The 18,196-nt window shown below is 63.9% G+C and overlaps 1 protein-coding gene across 1 annotated transcript; it reads left to right on the top strand.

Annotated features, from left to right (window-relative positions):
• The first annotated feature begins 1,719 nt into the window (after positions 1-1,719).
• LOC136296734 (cholesterol side-chain cleavage enzyme, mitochondrial-like) lies at positions 1,720-11,553 on the top strand. Its single transcript, XM_066196108.1, has 9 exons — positions 1,720-2,042; positions 3,142-3,297; positions 4,698-4,897; positions 5,623-5,826; positions 6,494-6,654; positions 7,043-7,209; positions 7,465-7,543; positions 8,318-8,509; positions 9,161-11,553. The coding sequence occupies exons 1-9, from the start codon at positions 1,780-1,782 to the stop codon at positions 9,278-9,280; spliced, it is 1,542 nt and encodes a 513-aa protein (XP_066052205.1). The 5' UTR covers positions 1,720-1,779; the 3' UTR covers positions 9,281-11,553.
• Positions 11,554-18,196: the final 6,643 nt, after the last annotated feature.

Here is an 18,196-nt window from a genome sequence, read left to right as displayed (position 1 = left end):
ATGGGGTGGGAAAATATTGGGATAAATCCGGTCTGGGGATGGAAATGGAGCTGCGCACTCCATGGATCCATGGACCCACCCATCCATCCATCCATGGATCCATCAACCATCCATCCCTCCATCCCTCCCTCCATCCATCCCTCCCTCCATCCATCCATCCATCCATCCATCCATCCATCCATCCATCCATCCATCCATCCCTCCATCCATCCTTCCATGCCCCCCCCCGTGTCCCCCCGTGTCGCCCCGTGTCCCCCCGTGTCCCCTGACCCCGTGGCCGTGGCGGGAGCGATGCCAGCGGGTCCCACCCAGGGCGGTGACAGCGCAGGGGACGAGCAGGGGGTGGCACTGCCACCAGTGTCCCCAAGGCGTGGGGCTGCTCCGGGCTGCGGCCAGCGCGGGGCTGGGGCTGGGACAGCAACGGGGACAGGGACAGCAGGGACAGGGACAGCAGGGACAGGGACAGGAGGGGACAGGGACAGGAGGGGACAGGGACAGCAGGGACAGATCCCGGGCCCTCGGGGGGTAAAGGAGGGGACAAGGACCTCGGGACAGGAGGGGACAGGCTCCCGGTAGGGGACAGGAGGGGACAGGAGGGGACAGGAGGGGACAGGCTCCCGGTAGGGGACAGGAGGGGACAGGAGGGGACAGGAGGGGACAGGCTCCCGGCAGGGAACAGGAGGGGACAGGAGGGGACAGGAGGGGACAGGCTCCCGGCAGGGGACAGGAGGGGACAGGAGGGGATAGGAGGGGACAGGCTCCCGGCAGGGGACAGGAGGGGACAGGAGGGGACAGGCTCCCGGCAGGGGACAGGCTCCCGGCAGGGGACAGGAGGGGATAGGAGGGGACAGGAGGGGACAGGCTCCCGGCAGGGGACAGGAGGGGACAGGAGGGGACAGGAGGGGACAGGCTCCCGGCAGGGAACAGGAGGCTCCCCGCCCCGGGCAGGGAGGGGACAGGCCGCTGCCGTCCCCGTGCGGTGGCACTGACGCGCCCCCCGGTGCCCGTCGCCGATGTCGCATCCGCCGCCGGCCCCGCTCGGGCTCCGGGCTCGTCCCCGCGGCTCGTGCCGGTCGCCAGAGAGAGACCCCGGGACCCCCGTGTCCCCTCCGCGCTGTCCCCCGGCGCTGCCTGGGGACAAGGGACCCGTGTGCCACCACCCTGGGGGGCCGCACTTCGGCCCCGGCTCGGGCCCCTCAAAGCCTCTCGGGATTCCGCTCGGGATCCGGGATCCGGGATTCGGGATTCGGGATTCGGGATTCGGGATTCGGGATTCGGGATTCGGGATTCGGGATTCGGGATTCGGGATGGAGCCGGGAATGCCGGAGCCGCTCCCGAGCCCCCGGCGGTGCCCGAGTCCCCAAGGCTGTCCCCGGGTGGGGTGGCCCTGGCCGGGGTCCCCAAGGCTGTCCCCGGGTGGGGTGACCCTGGCTGGGGTCCCCAAGGCTGTCCCCGCCCGGGTTGACCCTGGCTGGGGTCCCCAAGGCTGTCCCCGTCCGGGGTGACCCTGGCTGGGGTCCCCAAGGCTGTCCCCGCCCGGGGTGACCCTGGCTGGGGTCCTCAAGGCTGTCCCCGCCCGGGGTGACCCGACCCGCGCTGTTGTCATTTCTGGGGCCGGTCCCGGCCCCGTCTCGAGGCCGCCGTGTCCCTGTCCCGGGAGGGGCGGTCCCTGTCCCGGTCCCTGTCCCGGGAGGGGCGGTCCCTGTCCCGGTCCCTGTCCCGGTCCCTGTCCCGGGATAAGAGCGCGGCCGCCCGCCGTCCCCCCGGGCCGCCCTCTCCATGCTCGCCCGCCTGGCCCGGCCCGGAGCCCCGCGGGGATGTCCCCGCGCCGCGGCCGCGCCGTGTCGCCGGCTGGGCGGGGCCGTCCCCGCTGTCCCCGCGGCTGTCCCCGCTGTCCCCGCGGCCCCCCGGCCCTTCGAGCAGGTGCCGGGCGAGTGGCGGGCGGGCTGGCTCAACCTGCTCCGCTTCTGGCGGGAGGGCGGCCTCAGCCACCTGCACCTGATCATGGCGCGCAACTTCCGCCGCTTCGGGCCCATCTACAGGTGAGCGCCGCCCGCGTCACCGGTGCCACCTGCCCTGTCACCTCCTGTGTCACCTGTCTGTCACCTCCTGTGTCACCTGTCTGTGTCACCGCCATGTCACCTGTGCCACCTGCCCTGTCACCTCCTGTGTCACCTGTGTCACCTGTCTGTCACCTCCTGTGTCACCTGTCTCTGTCACCACCTGTGTCACCTGTCTGTCACCTCCTGTGTCACCTGTCTGTGTCACCGCCATGTCACCGGTGCCACCTGCCCTGTCACCTCCTGTGTCACCGCCGTGTCACCTGTCTGTCACCTCCCGTGTCACCTCCTGTGTCACCTGTCTGCGTCCCCTGCCCTGTCTCCTGTCTGTCACCTGTCTGTGTCACCTCCCGTGTCACCTGTGTCACCTCCCGTGTCCCCTCCTCTGTCCCCTCCCGTGTCCCCTGTCCGTGTCCCCCTCCTGTGTCCCCTCCTCGTGTTCCCTGCCCATGTCGTCTCCCGCTGTCCTCTCCCTGTGTCCCCAGCCCTGTCCCCTCCCGTGTCCCCTCCGGTGTCCCCAGCCCTGTCCCCAGCCCAGCCGCGTTCCCGGTCGGGGCTGGGGAGGGGACAGGGGGTGGGGGCTGCCCAAGATCCCCGATGTCCCCCTGTGTCCCCTGTGTCCCCCATGTCCCCATGTCCCCGGTGTCCCCATGTCCCCGGTGTCCCCCATGTCCCCATGTCCCCCATGTCCCTATGTCCCCGGTGTCCCCATGTCCCCATGTCCCCCATGTCCCCATGTCCCCACGTCCCCATGTCCCCGGTGTCCCCCATGTCCCCATGTCCCCCAGGTCCCCCAGGTCCCCATATCCCCGGTGTCCCCACGTCCCCGGTGTCCCCATGTCTCCCATGTCCCCCATGTCCCCATGTCCCCGGTGTCCCCCATGTCCCCATGTCCCCGGTGTCCCCGGTGTCCCCCATGTCCCCATGTCTTCGATGTCTCCCATGTCCCCGGTGTCCCCCATGTCCCCACGTCCCCATGTCCCCGGTGTCCCCAGGGCAGGAAGGCAGCGGGGCCGGCTCCCCGACCCCGCGGCCCCCCCGGGCCGGGCCGAGGTGACGGGGGCGGTTTTGGGGTCCCCAGGGAGAAGCTGGGCGTGTACGAGAGCGTGAACATCCTGAGCCCCGGGGACGCGGCCGCGCTGTTCCGGGCCGAGGGGACCCTGCCCGAGCGCTTCCGCGTCCCCCCGTGGGTGGCCTACCGTGACCTGCGCCACCGGCCCTACGGGGTGCTGCTCAAGTGAGGGGACAACCCGGCATGGGGGGACAACCCGGGATGGGGGGACAAACCGGCATGGGGGGACAAACCGGGATGGGGGGGACAAACCGGGATGGGGGGACAAACCGGGATGGGGGGACCCTAAACCGGGATGGGGGGGACAAACCGGGATGGGGGGGACAAACCGGGATGGGGGGGAGAAACCGGGATGGGGGGACCCTAAACCGGGATGGGGGGGACAAACCGGGATGGGGGGACAACCCGGGATGGGGGGACAAACCGGGATGGGGGGACAAACCGGGATGGGGGGGACAAACCGGGATGGGGGGACAACCCGGGATGGGGGGGACAACCCGGGATGGGGGGACAAACCGGGATGGGGGGGACAAACCGGGATGGGGGGGACAAACCGGGATGGGGGGACAAACCGGGATGGGGGGGACAACCCGGGATGGGGGGGGACAACCCGGGATGGGGGGACAAACCGGGATGGGGGGGACAAACCGGGATGGGGGGACAACCCGGGATGGGGGGACAAACCGGGATGGGGGGGACAACCCGGGATGGGGGGGACAACCCGGGATGGGGGGACAAACCGGGATGGGGGGGACAAACCGGGATGGGGGGACCCTAAACCGGCATGGGGGGACAAACCGGCATGGGGGGACAAACCGGCATGGAGGGGAGAAACCGGGATGGGGGGGACAAACCGGGATCGGGGGGACAAACCTGGATAGGGGGGACAAACCGGGATGGGGGGGACAAACCTGGATAGGGGGGACAAACCGGGATGGGGGGGACAAACCTGGATAGGGGGGACAAACCGGGATGGGGGGACAAACCGGGATGGGGGGGACAAACCGGGATGGGGGGACAAACCGGGATGGGGGGACCCTAAACCGGGATGGGGGGACCCCAAATAGGGCTGGGGGGGACTCCAAACCCAGCCTGAGAGGGGACCCCAAACCGGGATGGGGGGGACCCCAAAGCCGCGCTCCTGTCACCCCTCAGTGAGCGGGGACCCCAAAGCCACGCTCCTGTCACCCCTCAGTGAGTGGGGACCCCAAAGCCGCGCTCCTGTCACCCCTCAGTGAGTGGGGACCCCAAAGCGGCGCTCCTGTCACCCCTCAGTGAGTGGGGACCCCAAAGCCGCGCTCCTGTCACCCCTCAGTGAGCGGGGACCCCAAACCCGCGCTCCTGTCACCCCTCAGTGAGTGGGGACCCCAAAGCCGCGCTCCTGTCACCCCTCAATGAGTGGGGACCCCAAAGCCGCGCTCCTGTCACCCCTCAGTGAGTGGGGACCCCAAAGCCGCGCTCCTGCCCCGCCAGTCCCGGCGCAGGGCCCGGGGCCAGCCCGGAGGGTGACCCTGGGGACGCCGCGTGTCCCTCGGGGCGCCACCGCCGTGTCCCCGTGTCCCCAGGACGGGCGAGGCGTGGCGCTCGGAGCGGCTGCTGCTCAACAAGGAGGCGCTGGCCCCGGAGCTGGTGCCCGGCTTCGTGCCCCTGCTCAGCGCCGTGGGCCAGGACTTCGTGCGGCGCGCGCGGGCCCAGGCGCGGCAGAGCGGCCGCGGGTGCTGGACGGGCGACTTCAGCCAGGAGCTGTTCCGCTTCGCCCTCGAGTGTGAGTGCCCCGGGCAAAGCGCCCCAAAACTGCCCAAAACCGCCCAAAACCGCCCCAAAAACTGCCCAAAACTGCCCCAAAAACTGCCCAAAACCACGCCAAAAACTGCCCAGGAACCGCCCCCAAACCACCCCCAAAACTGCCCTAAATACACCCTAAAACCCACCCCAAAACCGCCCCAAAAACTGCCCAGAGACACCCCAAAACACAAAACACCCACCCCCAAAGCGCCCCCAAAACCGCCCCCAAAGCGCCCCCAAAACACCCCAAACCCGCCCCAAACCCGCCCCAACCCCCGGGGCCGTGCTCGGGGATCGGCCAGAGCTTCACCCCAAAGCCCAAAGGGGAGCGCAGAAAGTGTCACCTCTGTGGGCGGGGGGTCCCCTCCCCCGGCAGGGATGTGCCCTCCCCTGGCGGTGTGTCCCCCCGTCCCCTCCCCAAACCTGCCCAGGACACCCCGACATTGTTGACTGTCCCCTTTTGTCACTTCCTGGCCACCAGCCGGTGACAACCCCAACAACCCCTGAGGAGCAAACAGGGCCAGGCCAGGTCCCCACGGCCACGGCCAGGCTGGAGGTGGCCACGGGGACGGGGACAGGGATGGGGACAGGGATGGGGACAGGGATGGGGACAGGGACAGGAGCAGGTCCCTCACCGTCACTGGGAGCAGCTGGGGCTGGTCCCCGTGGCCATGGGGACATGTCCCTGACTGTCGCTGTCCCCAGCCGTGTGCCACGTGCTGTACGGGCAGCGCCTGGGGCTGTTGCAGGATTTCGTGCAGCCCGAGCTGCAGCGCTTCATCGAGGCCGTGTCGCGCATGTTCCACACCACGGCGCCGCTGCTGCACCTGCCGCCCGCGCTGCTGCGCCGCAGCCACGGCCGCACCTGGCGGGAGCACGTGCGGGCCTGGGACGCCATCTTCGGCCAGGGTCAGTGTCACCTGGGGGTGGGGACACCGCTGGGGACAGTGCCATCTTCGGCCAGGGTCAGTGTCACCTGGGGGTGGGGACACCGCTGGGGTCAGTGCCACCTTCGGCCAGGGTCAGTGTCACCTGGGGGTGGGGACACCGCTGGGGTCAGTGCCACCTTCGGTCAGGGTCAGTGTCACCTGGGAGTGGGGACACCGCTGGGGGCAGTGCCATCTTCGGCCAGGGTCAGTGTCACCTGGGGGTGGGGACACCGCTGGGGACGGTGCCACCTTCGGCCAGGGTCAGTGTCACCTGGGGGTGGGGACACCGCTGGGGTCAGTGCCATCTTCGGCCAGGGTCAGTGTCACCTGGGTGGTGGGGACACCGCTGGGGACAGTGCCATCTTCGGCCAGGGTCAGTGTCACCCTGCCACCCCTCAGGAGGGTGTCACCTCTGGGGTGAAGAGCAGAGCGCCGGGAAGGACAGCGGCGTCCCCGGGGACAAGGACAGAGCGCCTGAGGGGACAGCGGTGTCCCCAGGGACAAGGACAGAGCGCCTGCGGGGACAGCGGTGTCCCCAGGGACAAGGACAGCCCCTCGGTGCCGGGACAAGCCCCCGCTCCCCGGGGCGATGCGCTGATGTCCCCGGTGTCCCCGCGGTGTCCCCGCGTGTCCCCGTGTCCCCTCAGCCGACAAGTGCATCCAGAGCGTGTACCGGGACCTGCGGCTGCGGCGCCGGAGCCCGCAGGAGCCGCTGGGCATCCTCGGCAACCTCATCGTGCGCGACAAGATGGCCCTGGACGACATCCGCGCCAGTGTCACCGAGATGATGGCCGGGGGCGTGGACACGGTACGGGCACGGGGGGACACGGGGGGACAGGGAGGGGACACGGTACGGGCAGGGCGGGGACACGGGGGGACACGGGGGGACACGGGGGGACAGGGAGAGGACACGGTACGGGCACGGCGGGGACACGGGGGGACACGGGGGGACACGAAGGGGACAGGTCCTGGTGGGAACAGGGAGGGACAAGGAGGGACAAGGTCCTGGGTGATGCTGGGTGAGGCAGCGCTGAGCCGGGCAGGAGCAGGTCCTGGCAGCGCAGAGCAGTCCCGGCAGCCCCGCTCAGGTCCCGGCAGCCCCGCTCAGGTCCTGGCAGCCCCGCTCAGGTCCCGGCAGCCCCGCTCAGGTCCCGGCAGCCCCGCTCAGGTCCTGGCAGCCGTGTCCGTCCCCGCAGACCTCCATCACCCTGCAGTGGGCCATGCTGGAGCTGGCGCGGGCCCCGGGCGTGCAGGAGCAGCTGCGGGCCGAGGTCCTGGCAGCCAAGCGGGAGGCGGGCGGCGACCGCGAGAGGATGGTGAGAAACACGCCGCTGCTCAGGGCCGCCATCAAGGAGACGCTCAGGTGAGGAGCAGGAGACAGGTGAGGAGGAGGAGGGGCCCAGGTGAGGAGGAGGAGGGGGAGGAGGAGGAGGCGGTCGGGTGAAGAGGAGGATCGGCTCGGGTGACAAGGGGGTGCTCAGGTGAGGAGGGGCGCTCAGGTGACGAGGGGACGCTCAGGTGACAAGGGGACGCTCAGGTGACAGGACACAGCCCCGCCCCAGCCGGCCCCGCCGCCGGCCGCTGTCCCCACAGCCCGCGGGTGGCCCGTGTCGCGCAGGCTGCACCCGGTGGCCGTGACCCTGCAGAGGTTCACCACGCACGAGGTCATCCTGCAGGACTACCGGATCCCGCCCGGGGTGAGGGGACACGGGACACGGGGACATGGGGACACGGGGCAGGGGGATGAGGGACATGGGACACGGGACAGGGGACATGGGGACACGGGGCAGGGGAATGGGGGACATGGGACATGGGGATATGGGACAGGGGGATGGGGGACATGGGACAGGGGATACAGGACATGGGGACACGGGACATGGAGATGGGGGACACGGGACAGGGGACACGGGGACACGGGACAGAGGACAGGGGGATATGGGAAAGTGGACAGGGGGACATGGGAATATGGGGATATGGGGATATGGGGACATGGGGATATGGGGACAGGGGGACATGGGGATATGTGGGCAGAGAGATATGAGACACAGGACATGGGGACAGGGGGACATGGGGATGGGGAAACATGGAGACATGGGGACAGGACACACAAGGACAGGAGGACACGGGGACAGGGGACACAGGGACACAGGCACACAAGAATACGAGGACACGGGGACACGGGGATGTGGGGACATGGAGACACAGAGACACAGGGACAGGGCCACCAGGACAGGAGAACACAGGGACACAGGCACACCAGGATAGGGCACACAGGGGACACAGGCACACCAGGACAGGCGACACCGGGACAGGGCACACCAGGACAGGGGACACCAGGGCAGGCGACACCAGGACAGGCGACACCGGGACAGGGCACACCAGGACAGGCGACAGCAGGACAGGCGGCAGGGGCCGCGGCGGTGGCAGCGTGTCCCGCCCCGCCCGCCGCACGGCGCCGCCCGCTCCCGCAGACGCTGGTGCAGGTGGGGCTGTTCGCCATGGGCCGCGACCCCGCCGTGTTCCCGCGGGCCGAGCAGTTCCGGCCGCAGCGCTGGCTCGGCGCCGGCCCCAAGCCCTTCCAGGGGCTGGCCTTCGGCTTCGGGCCGCGCCAGTGCCTGGGCCGCCGCATCGCCGAGCTCGAGATGCAGCTCTTCCTCATGCACGTCAGTGGCCCCGGCTGCTCCTGTCCTCTCCTGCCCTGCCCTCTTGTGGCCTGTCCTGTCCCTGTCCTGTCCCTGTCCCTGTCCCTGTCCTGTCCTGTCCTGCCCTGTCCCTGAGCCTGTCCCTGTCCCTGTCCTGTCCTGTCCTGCCCTGTTCCGTCCTGTCCCTGTCCCTGTCCTCTCCTGCCCTGTCCTCTCCCTCCTGTCCCTGCCATGTCCTGCCCCATCCTGCCCTGTCCTGTCCCCATCCTGTCCTGTCCCTGCCCTGTCCCTCTCCTGTCCCTGTCCTGTCCCTCTCCTGTCCTGTCCTGTCCCCGTCCTCTCCTGCCCTGCCCTGTCCCTGTCCCCGTCCCTGTCCCCGTCCTGTCCCTGTCCTGTCCCCGTCCTGTCCCCGTCCTGTCCCCGTCCTCTCCTGCCCTGCCCTGTCCCTGTCCCCGTCCCTGTCCCCGTCCTGTCCCTGTCCTGTCCCTGTCCTGCCCTGTCCTGTCCCCGTCCTCTCCTGCCCTGCCCTGTCCCCCCGCGGGGTCCCCTCAGGGCTCCGGCCCCGGGAATCCCGGCTCGGCTCGGCCCGGTCCGGCCCCGGGGTGACCCCGGCCCGGCCCCCGGTGTCCCGGTGTCCCCAGAGCCCAGCCGGGCCCGTCCTCGTCCCCGCAGATCCTGGAGAACTTCAAGATCGAGACGATGCGAGCCGTGGAGGTCGGCACCAAGTTCGAGCTGATCCTGGTCCCGGACCGGCCCATCGAGCTGACCCTGCGGCCCCTCGAGGGCCCGTGAGCAGCCCCGGGCCGGGGGCAGAGCTCCGGGGCGGCGAGAGGATTGCTGGGGGGCTGAGCCCGGCCCCGCGCCCTGGGGTGGCTGTGGGGACACCGGGGACACCGGGGACACTGGGGACACCGGGGACACTGGGGACACCGGGGACACTGGGGACACCGGGGACACCGGGGACAGCGGGGACACTGGGGGTGGGGACACTGGGGACATCGGGGACACCGGAAGTGGGCAGGGGGACACTGGGGACACTGGAGGTGGGCAGGGGGACACGGGGGACACTGGGAGTGGGTATGGGGACTCTGGGGACACTGGGGACACTGAGGGTGGGTGTGGGGACACTAGGGACACTGGGGGTGGGGACATCGGGGACACCGGGGACACTGGGAACACTGGGGGTGGGGACATAGGGGACACTGGGCCTGCGTATGGGGACACTGGGGGTTACCCCCTGGTCCCCCCCGATAATCACCCAGGCCGGCGGGAGGGCGCTGGGGTGGCTGCGGGGACACTGGGGGTCACTGCCTGTCCCCTCCCGGGCTCACTCAGGCCAGGGCCGGGCCGTGCTCCCGACCCCAACCCGGGCCGGGTGACCCCAAACCGCGGGGCCAGAGCCCCCCGGCCCCCCGAGCCCCCCGACCCGGGCACGGGGGCAGCGGGGTTGGGGTCACCCCCCCACCGGAGCCGCCCCCGGAGCCGCCGTCGGGCTCTGTCCCCCGGGCCAGCCCCGTGTCCCCTCCCCGGTGTCACCGCGGGGGTCGCGGCCCGGGGGGTCCCCCCGGCTCCTCCCGCAGCCGCCGCCCCCCGGCCAGCGCGGCCCCGCCCAGGGGACACCTGTGGGTGGCGCGGAGGGACAGCGGGACGTGTCCTGTGTCCCCCCCGTGCAGGGACAGCGACCCCCGACCTCTGCCGTGCCCGGGGGCGGGAGTGAGGGAGGCCCTGGCAGGGGTCACCCAGGGAGGGCTGGGGACACCCCTGAGGGTCCCTGTCCCCTCCGCACCCACCCACGGTGTCCCCTGCCCACCCTGGACCATCCCAGGGATGCCACAGCTGGGCTGGGGACACCCCTGAGGGTCCCTGTCCCCTCCGCACCCACCCACGGTGTCCCCTGCCCACCCTGGACCATCCCAGGGATGCCACAGCTGGGCTGGGGACACCCCTGACGGTCCCTGTCCCCTCCGCACCCACCCACGGTGTCCCCTGCCCACCCTGGACCATCCCAGGGATGCCACAGCTGGGCTGGGGACACCCCTGAGGGTCCCTGTCCCCTCCGCACCCACCCACGGTGTCCCCTGCCCACCCTGGACCATCCCAGGGATGCCACAGCTGGGCTGGGGACACCCCTGACGGTCCCTGTCCCCTCCGCAGCCCCGCTCGGCTCTCCCCGTGCTCCCGCCCGGCTCCTCCCGCAGCAGCCGCTCCATGGCCTCGGTCACCCGAACAGAGGCCGCCGCTGCTGTCCCCGTGTCCCCGGCGTGGTGACAGGGCCCTGTGCCCACCCCGGGGAGGGGCAGGACGGCCCACAGGGGCTCCTGGTGTCCCCAAACCCGTCCTTGTCACCTCAACCCCCGCTGGCCTTCTGCTGCTGCCGCAGCGCCCCGGCCTCGGCCACCGTGTCCCGGCCTCTCCTCGGTGTCACCTCCTGCTGCTGCTGCAGCGCCGGCTCCTTCCCGGGGTCGTTTTCCTGCGGGAAAATCCCCTGGGAATTGCGGGCATGGCCTCTCTCCATCCCTCCATCCCTCCCTCCATCCATCCCTCCAAACCCTCTCCTTTCCCTCCCCATCTCCCTGTTTCCCACGTTTCCCAGCTCTCCCCGTGTCGGCGCAGGCCGGATCGGGACGGGGCTGCCCAGGACGACTCTTCTCCCTCGTTAAGGATTTCACTCAGAGCCCGAGGATGGCAGCAGGGCGCACGCTCTGCCCCCATCGCCCCCAAATCTCCTCCTCACACACCACCCCGACGCTCCTCCGGCCTTCACCCGCTCGTTCCATCCGGGGGCTCACGGCACGCTCTCCGCCGCTCGGAGCAGCGTTCCTTTGCGTTTATGAACCACGCTCAGCGCCCGCGTGGAGCCGAGCACCTCCTGCTCTCCCGCCGGCCGGTTGTTTTCGGCGGTGCCGAGATTTATTCCGGCCAAACCGCGGACGCTCGGCCTTCGTTTCCCGTGCTGCTCTGTCTTCTCTGCTTTCGGACTTTTCCAGCGGCAGCGGGCTCTGAGTTCTCGGCTTCTCCTGTTTGAGGCCTGCTCTTCCAGCTCCAAAAAAAAATCCTTTTTTTAACTTTGAGCGTTCCCTCCATCCCTGCGTGGGAATCTCCCGGCGGTGTGGGGTTGGCTCTGGAGTCAGGAATGGGCTGGAGGACATTTCCAACGGATCATCCTGGAGGTTTTTGGCCGGCGCGCGGCTGGAGATGCCGGGAGGGGGGGGGAAAGAATTCCTGAGGAATTATCTTGGATCCCTGTGGGAAGACCCGGCTCCCAGCCTCGGGTGACAGCCCAGGGGACTCTGGGGACAAGGGAAGGGGAGCAGGAGCAGCCAGATGTTCCAACCCCTCCTGCACATCTGCCGGGAATGGGGAAAGCCAGGAAGTGCCTCATTGCCGAGATAAACTCCGGCCGAGCCCGGGGCTGTCCCCTCCCGGAGCGGCCCTGGGGACATCGCTGTCCCCGCCTGTGTCCCCGTGTCACTCACCGGCGCCTGGGCGTGCCCGGCGCTCTCCTGGCAGCTGCCGGGGAAAAAGGGGGAAGGATGGAGCTGGAAACCACTCCAAGGAGGAATGCAAGCTCTGGATGCTCCCGTGCCTCTGGAATGGCATCCAGGGCTGGCCCAGCTGGCAGGGGACACCAGGGACCGGCAGGGGCAGGGTGTCCCCTTCCCGTTCCTGCCGTGTCCCATTCCACGTCCCAAATCCCCCCGGATTCCCAAAAAACCACAGGGGAACCCAAAATCCGCACAGGGGAATTCCCAGGAATCCCAAAATCCACACAAGGGAATTCCCAGGGAACCCAAAATCCACATGGAGGAATTCCAGGGGATCCCAAAATCCACACAAGGGAATTCCCAGGGATCCCAAAATCCCCATGGGAGAATTCCAGGGGATCCCAAAATCTATGTGGGGGAATTCAGGGGACGCCAGGTGATCTCGAGATCAGAACAAGGGAGTTCCCGGGGATCCCAAAATCCACATGGATGAATTCCAGGGGCACCCAGGGGATCCCAAAACCCACACGAGGGAATTCCAGACCATCCCCAAAATCCAGCTGGAAAAATCCCAGCGGCACCCAGGGGATCCCCAATCCCTCATGGATAAATCCCAGCGCCTCCCCAACCCCTCCCCATCCCAGCCCGGTTCGGGGGGTCGATTTTCCCGTGGTTTTTTCGGGAATTTTGGGACGTTTCCCGCTCCATCTTTTCCCTGGAACCCACCCGGAGCTGCGGCCGCCGCCGCCGCCCGCGGGAGGCCGGGATGAAAGGCCGGGAATCGGCGCGCGGAGCTTTGAAATCCCGGGATTTAATATTTATTTCTCTTTTTCCCCCTGATCTTTCCCGAGCCTCTGAAGCTCCCCCCGCCTTTGGATCCTTTCATCCGCTCCCGCTCCTTCCTTCCCGATATTTACTCATTCCAAAGGTTTTTTGTTTGGTTTTTTTTTTCCAATATTTATTTAACAAATCGCTCCGTGGGGTTTTTGGTGGATTCCGGCAGCTGGAATCAATCCTTCTCCAGGAGGGATGGGGAATCGACCTCGAAACTACACCGGGAGGCCCCAAAAATGGGAGGATTTGGGAATATTGTAGGGGTAGGGGGGGGAAGCAACATTTTCCACGCGTTTTTCCACGTCTTCCCCTATTTTTCCCAGATTTCCTCCCCATTTTCCCCGAATTTCTTCCCATTTCTCCCCCTTTTCCCTACATTTCCTACCTATTTTTCCAGGATTTTCCCCACGTTCCCTCCCACTCCCATTTTCCCAAGATTTCCCCCCCCCCCTCCGTTTTCCTGGATTTCTTCTCATTTTCCCCACATTTTTCCCAGATTTCCCCACATTTCCCTGTATTTCCTCCCCATTTTCCCAGGATTTCCCCCCTATTTTCCTCCCATTTTTTTTCCCAGATTTCTCCCCAATTTTCCCCGGATTTCTTCCCATTTCCCCCACATTTTCCCCCTACATTTCCCTCCCTGTTTTCCCCTCCCATTTCCCCCAACCCTCATCCCATGGGAATATCCCAGCTCCACGGGCAAATGAAGACATCCCAAATTCCCCGCGGCCTCACCAGCTTTTGTAGGAGAGGAAAAAAAAAGGAGAACTGGAATTTTTTCCCCTCTCTGATCTCCTTTAATCCGCATTTCCCCCCCTTTTCTCCTCAGATATGTAAATCCCAGCTTATCCCGTCCTCCCAACAATTAAGGAATTAGGCTCGACACTCATCCATGGCTTTATCCGGCTCATCCATGAAATCCCGGTGTTGGTTGCAGGGCGGGAGGAAATTCTGGGATGCTGCCAGGGGCTGGGATCCCTGGAATGAGCTGTCGCATCCCAGGCAGGGATGGGAGAGAAACGAGCGGGAAAATCCGGGAAAAATAGGGGGGAAATCTGGGAAAAATGGGGAGGAAATCTGGAAAAATAGGAGGAAAATCCGGGAAAACCAGGGGGAAATGCAAAAAAAAAGTGAGGAAAATGAGGGAGTGAAAGTGGGGGAGAAAGGAGAGGGGAAATGGGGGAGAAATAGGGGGAAACGTGGGGAAATGGGGTGAAAATGGGAGGAAATTGGGAAAAATGGGGGGGGGGAAATGTGGAAAAACGGGAGGGAATGGGGGAAAATCAGGGAAAAATGTGGGGGGTGGAATTTGGGAAAAATGCAGGAAAAATGGAAAGGGAAATGGAGGGAAATATGGGGGAATGGTGGGAAATGGGTGGAAAATGGGGGAGAAATGGGGAAAAATGGTGGGAAAAGGAAAAATAAGGGAAAATACAGAGAAAATGGGGGAGGAATATGGGGCAGAAATGGGGGGAAATGTGCGGAAATGGGGGAAAATGTGGGGAAACGGGAGGAATGAGGGGAAAATGTGGGGGAAATGGGGGGAAATGGAGGGTAATGTGGGAAAATGTGGGGAAAATGGGGGAGAAATGTGGGAAAAGAGGGGAAATGGGGAAAAGAGGAGGGAAATGAAGGGAAATGGGGGGGAAATGTGGGAAAATGGGGAAATGGAGGGGAAATGGAGGGAAAATGGGGGAGGAATGAGGGGGAAATGGGGGAGAAAATGGGAAGAAACGTGGGCGAAATGAGGCAAAAATGTGGGGAAATCCTGGGAAAACAGGGGGGAAAGCACGAAAAAACCCGGGGAAAACTCAGTTTTCCCGCATCCACCCCCGAAATCCCGGCGTTTTCCCCGGGAACCCCAATTCCCCGGGGGAAAATAAAGAATTTTCCCGGCGGCTTCTCGCCTCACACCCTCGGCTTTATCTGATGGACCCCGGGCTGAACTCGCTTATCCCAGCGGCGGGCGGGAGTTAATTGGATCAGAGTTTAATTGAGAGCGGGCGATGAGGCGGGGGGCTGGCGGCCGCTGATAGCGCGGATTCCTGGGATCTCAAAGCCTCTGGAATTCGCCGGGAAAAGCTGCCCCGTCCCGCCTGCGCGGCCGAGATAAGGCTGGGGACGCGGCCGAGCCTCTGCGAGTCGCTGCTGCGGCGTTTTCCTCAAAGAGAGGCGGGGAAATGAAAGGGAAGGAGGAAAAAAAAAATGAAAGGGAAGGGGAAAAAAGTGAAAGAAAAGGAGAGAAAAAAAAAAGGAAAGAAGGAAAAAAAAAGAGAGAGAAAAAAAGGAAGAAATGGGAAAAAGAAGATGAAGGAAGGAAAAAAGTAAAGGGAGGAAGAAAAGAAAGGAGAAAAAAAGGAAAGAAAAGGAAAGGAGAAAAAAGAGGAAAGAAGGAAAAAATAAAGGGAAGTAAGAAGAAAAAAAGGAGAGGAGGAAAAAAAAGGAGAGAAAAAGGGAAAGGTGAAAAAAGGAAAAAGGGAAAGAAAAAAGAGGAAAGAAGAGAAAATAAAAGGAAACTAGATTAAAAAGGGAAGGAGAGGAAAAGGGTGGAAAGAAGGAAAGAAAGGAAATAAGAAAAAAGGAAAGAAAAAAGAGGAAGGAAGAAAAAAAAGATTAAAAAGAAAGGGAAAAAAGAAAAAAGGAAAGGAGGAAAAAAAGGGGAAACTTCCTATCCTCATCTGCATTTTGGGATAAACCAGGGGGGAAATTTCCCCAAAAAAATCCCAAAATCTCCCCCAGCACCCCAAGTGCCAATGGGAGATGGGGCGGCTCCGTCAGGAGGGGATGATCCCAAAATCCCCCAAAATCCCCCAAATATCCCCCCAAAATCTCCCAAAATCCCCATAATCCCCCCAAAATCCACACCTGGGACCCGAACTGAATCCTCTCCCCTCTCCCCAGAGTTCTTTGGGCTCAGGAAAACCCGAGAATTCCCAAAGGAGTTCCGTGGGCAGGACACACATTCCAGAGTTGGGGGGGGAAAAAAGGGAATTTGGGGCCAATTCCACCTTTTCCCTGTGCCGGGGTCGCCACAGGGCCACCCCGTCCCCAAAGGCCACCAACAGGAAAAGCCACCGAGCCCTGGAGCATCCCAAAATTCCTCCTGGCTCCTGGATTATCCCAAAATTCTACTTGGAATGAAACTGCAGCTCCTGGATCATCCCAAAATTCCTCCTGGATGAAACTGCGTCACCCAGGTGAGCCCAAAATTCCACTGGGCGTGAAAACTGCCTCTCCTGGATCATCCCAGGATTCCTCTCCCAAAATTCCAGCTGGGATGAAATTGAGGCTCCTGGATCATCCCAAGATTCCTCCTGGGATGAAGCCGCAACTCCCGGATTGTTCCCAACCCCCTCCGGAGCCGCGTCCCTCTGTCCCCGCCTTGTCCCCGAATTTCCCGCCGGCTTTTCCTGTCCCGGTGATTCCCAATCCAGGGATATCCGGGATGTCCCGATCCCAAAGCCATTCCCGATGCAGGAATGTCGGGATGAGCCGTTCCCGGACGCTAGATGGGGCTGGAAGCGCGGCCCAGCCCCGCCAGGCTCCGGCTGCCTTCGGATCCTCCTCTTCTTCATCCTCGTCGTCTCCATCATCCTCCTCATCCTCCTCATCATCCTCCTCATCATCCTTATCCTCATCTTCATCCTCATCCTTATCTTCATCTTCATCCTCCTCATCCTCACCGTCATCCTCCTCTTCATCCTCCTCCTCCTCCTCCTTATCCTTATCTTCATCCTCATCCTCCTCATCCTTATCCTCATCTTCATCCTCCTCCTCCTCCTCCTCCTCCTCATCCTTATCCTCATCTTCATCCTCCTCCTCCTCCTCCTCCTCCTCCTCCTCCTCCTCCTCCTCCTCCTCCTCCTTCTCCTCCTCCTTATCCTTATCTTCATCCTCATCCTCCTCATCCTCATCCTTATCCTCATCTTCATCCTCCTCATCCTCCTCCTCCTCATCCTTATCCTCATCTTCATCCTCATCCTCATCCTCCTCCTCCTCCTCCTCCTCCTCCTCCTCCTCCTCCTCCTCCTCCTCCTCCCCTCTCCCCCGCAGGTTTTCCGTGCCCTCTCTGCTCCGTCTCCCTCTCCCAGCGGTCCCTCCTTTTCCCTTGCAGCCTCCTCCTCCTCAGCCTTCCTCTCTCCTGCTCCGTCCTTTCCTCCTCCTCCCCGTCCCTCTCTCCCCTCACAGACCCCTCTCCCCTTCCAGCACCTTCTCCCTCCGCTCCACCCTTTTTCCTCCTCATCCTTCACCTCCCTCTCTCCCCTCTCCGCTCACAGCTCCCTCTCCCCGTGCTCCGTCTTTTCTCCTCCTCGGCCCTCACTTCCCTCTCCCCTCTCATCCCTCTCCCCGTGCTCCTTCCTCCTTCTTCCTCATCCTCCCCATCCCTGTCTCCCCTCCCAGATCCCTCTCCCATCCCTCTCCCCTGCTCCATCCTCTCTCCCTCTCACCCCCATCCCTCCTTTCCCTCTCCCCTCTCGCAGATTTTTCCCCCTCAAAGCCCCCCCCCCCAATGCTGCCGGGGACCCCCAAACTCCTCCCCGACCCCTCCCCTGGCTCTTTTTGGGGTTAATTTCAGGGATTTGGGACATCCGGCCTCTCGTTTTTATTTCTCTGATGGAGCTGCCGCGTGTGCAGTGCCTGGAACAAACCGCCGGAGACACGGTGGGGGAAAAAAATAATAAATTAATAAATAAATAAAAAAATTTCAGCTTTTACTCCTGGCAGCCTCAACCAGCGACCGGGGGGGGGGGGGGGGGGGAGTGGATTTAATTAAAAATAATCATATTAATAATTGTGGCTTTTACTCCTGGCAGTCTCAACCAGAGACACGGGGGGGAGGGGAGGTGGGAAATAACAAATAAATTTCAAAACATTTTAAAAATCCAGCTTTTACTTCTGGCAGCCTCACCCAGCAACAGGGGGAAAAAAAAAAAAAAGAAGAAATAAATAAATTTTTTAAATAAATAAAAAAGAATCTGTTTGGTTGTTTTTTTTTTTTTCTTCTGGCAGCCTCAAAAAAAAAAAAAAAAAACATTCAAATAAATTTTTAAAAAATCCAGCTTTTACTGGTGGCAGCGTGAGCGGAGAGAGCCCGAGGCTCGTAAATCCCGCGGGTCAGCGAGGAAGGCGCGCCGGGAGCGGGGGAAGAAAGGGCCGAGCACGAGCACGAGCAGCAGCAGGAGGAGGAGGAGGAGGAGGAGGAGGAGGAGAAGCAAATGTTTGAAGAGGCTGCGGGGAAAAAAAAAAAAAATCCGCCCCCTTAATCGTTAAGTGCTGCCGTAAATTATTCATCGCGAGGCGCTGGGATCTATTCCTGGAGAGGCCGGGAAAACACGGGCACGGAGAAAAGAGGGAAAACTTGGAAGGCACAAAGGAGCGGGGGATGAAA

This window comes from Chamaea fasciata, unplaced genomic scaffold (genome assembly GCF_029207755.1).
Source record: "Chamaea fasciata isolate MVZ Bird 193981 ecotype frontalis unplaced genomic scaffold, bChaFas1.0.hap1 SCAF_14, whole genome shotgun sequence".
NCBI lineage: Eukaryota > Metazoa > Chordata > Aves > Passeriformes > Sylviidae > Chamaea > Chamaea fasciata.
The sequence above is the reverse complement of the archived record's forward strand: the minus strand, read 5'-3'. Positions and strand labels throughout refer to the sequence as shown.

Coding starts and splice junctions, on each gene's coding strand:
- LOC136296734 (XM_066196108.1), top strand. CDS start 1,780: ATGCTCGCCCGCCTGGCCCGGCCCGGAGCCCCGCGGGGATGTCCCCGC. Junction 7,210..7,464: donor GCCATCAAGGAGACGCTCAG/GTGAGGAGCAGG, acceptor CGTGTCGCGCAG/GCTGCACCCGGTGGCCGTGA. Junction 8,510..9,160: donor TGCAGCTCTTCCTCATGCAC/GTCAGTGGCCCC, acceptor TCGTCCCCGCAG/ATCCTGGAGAACTTCAAGAT.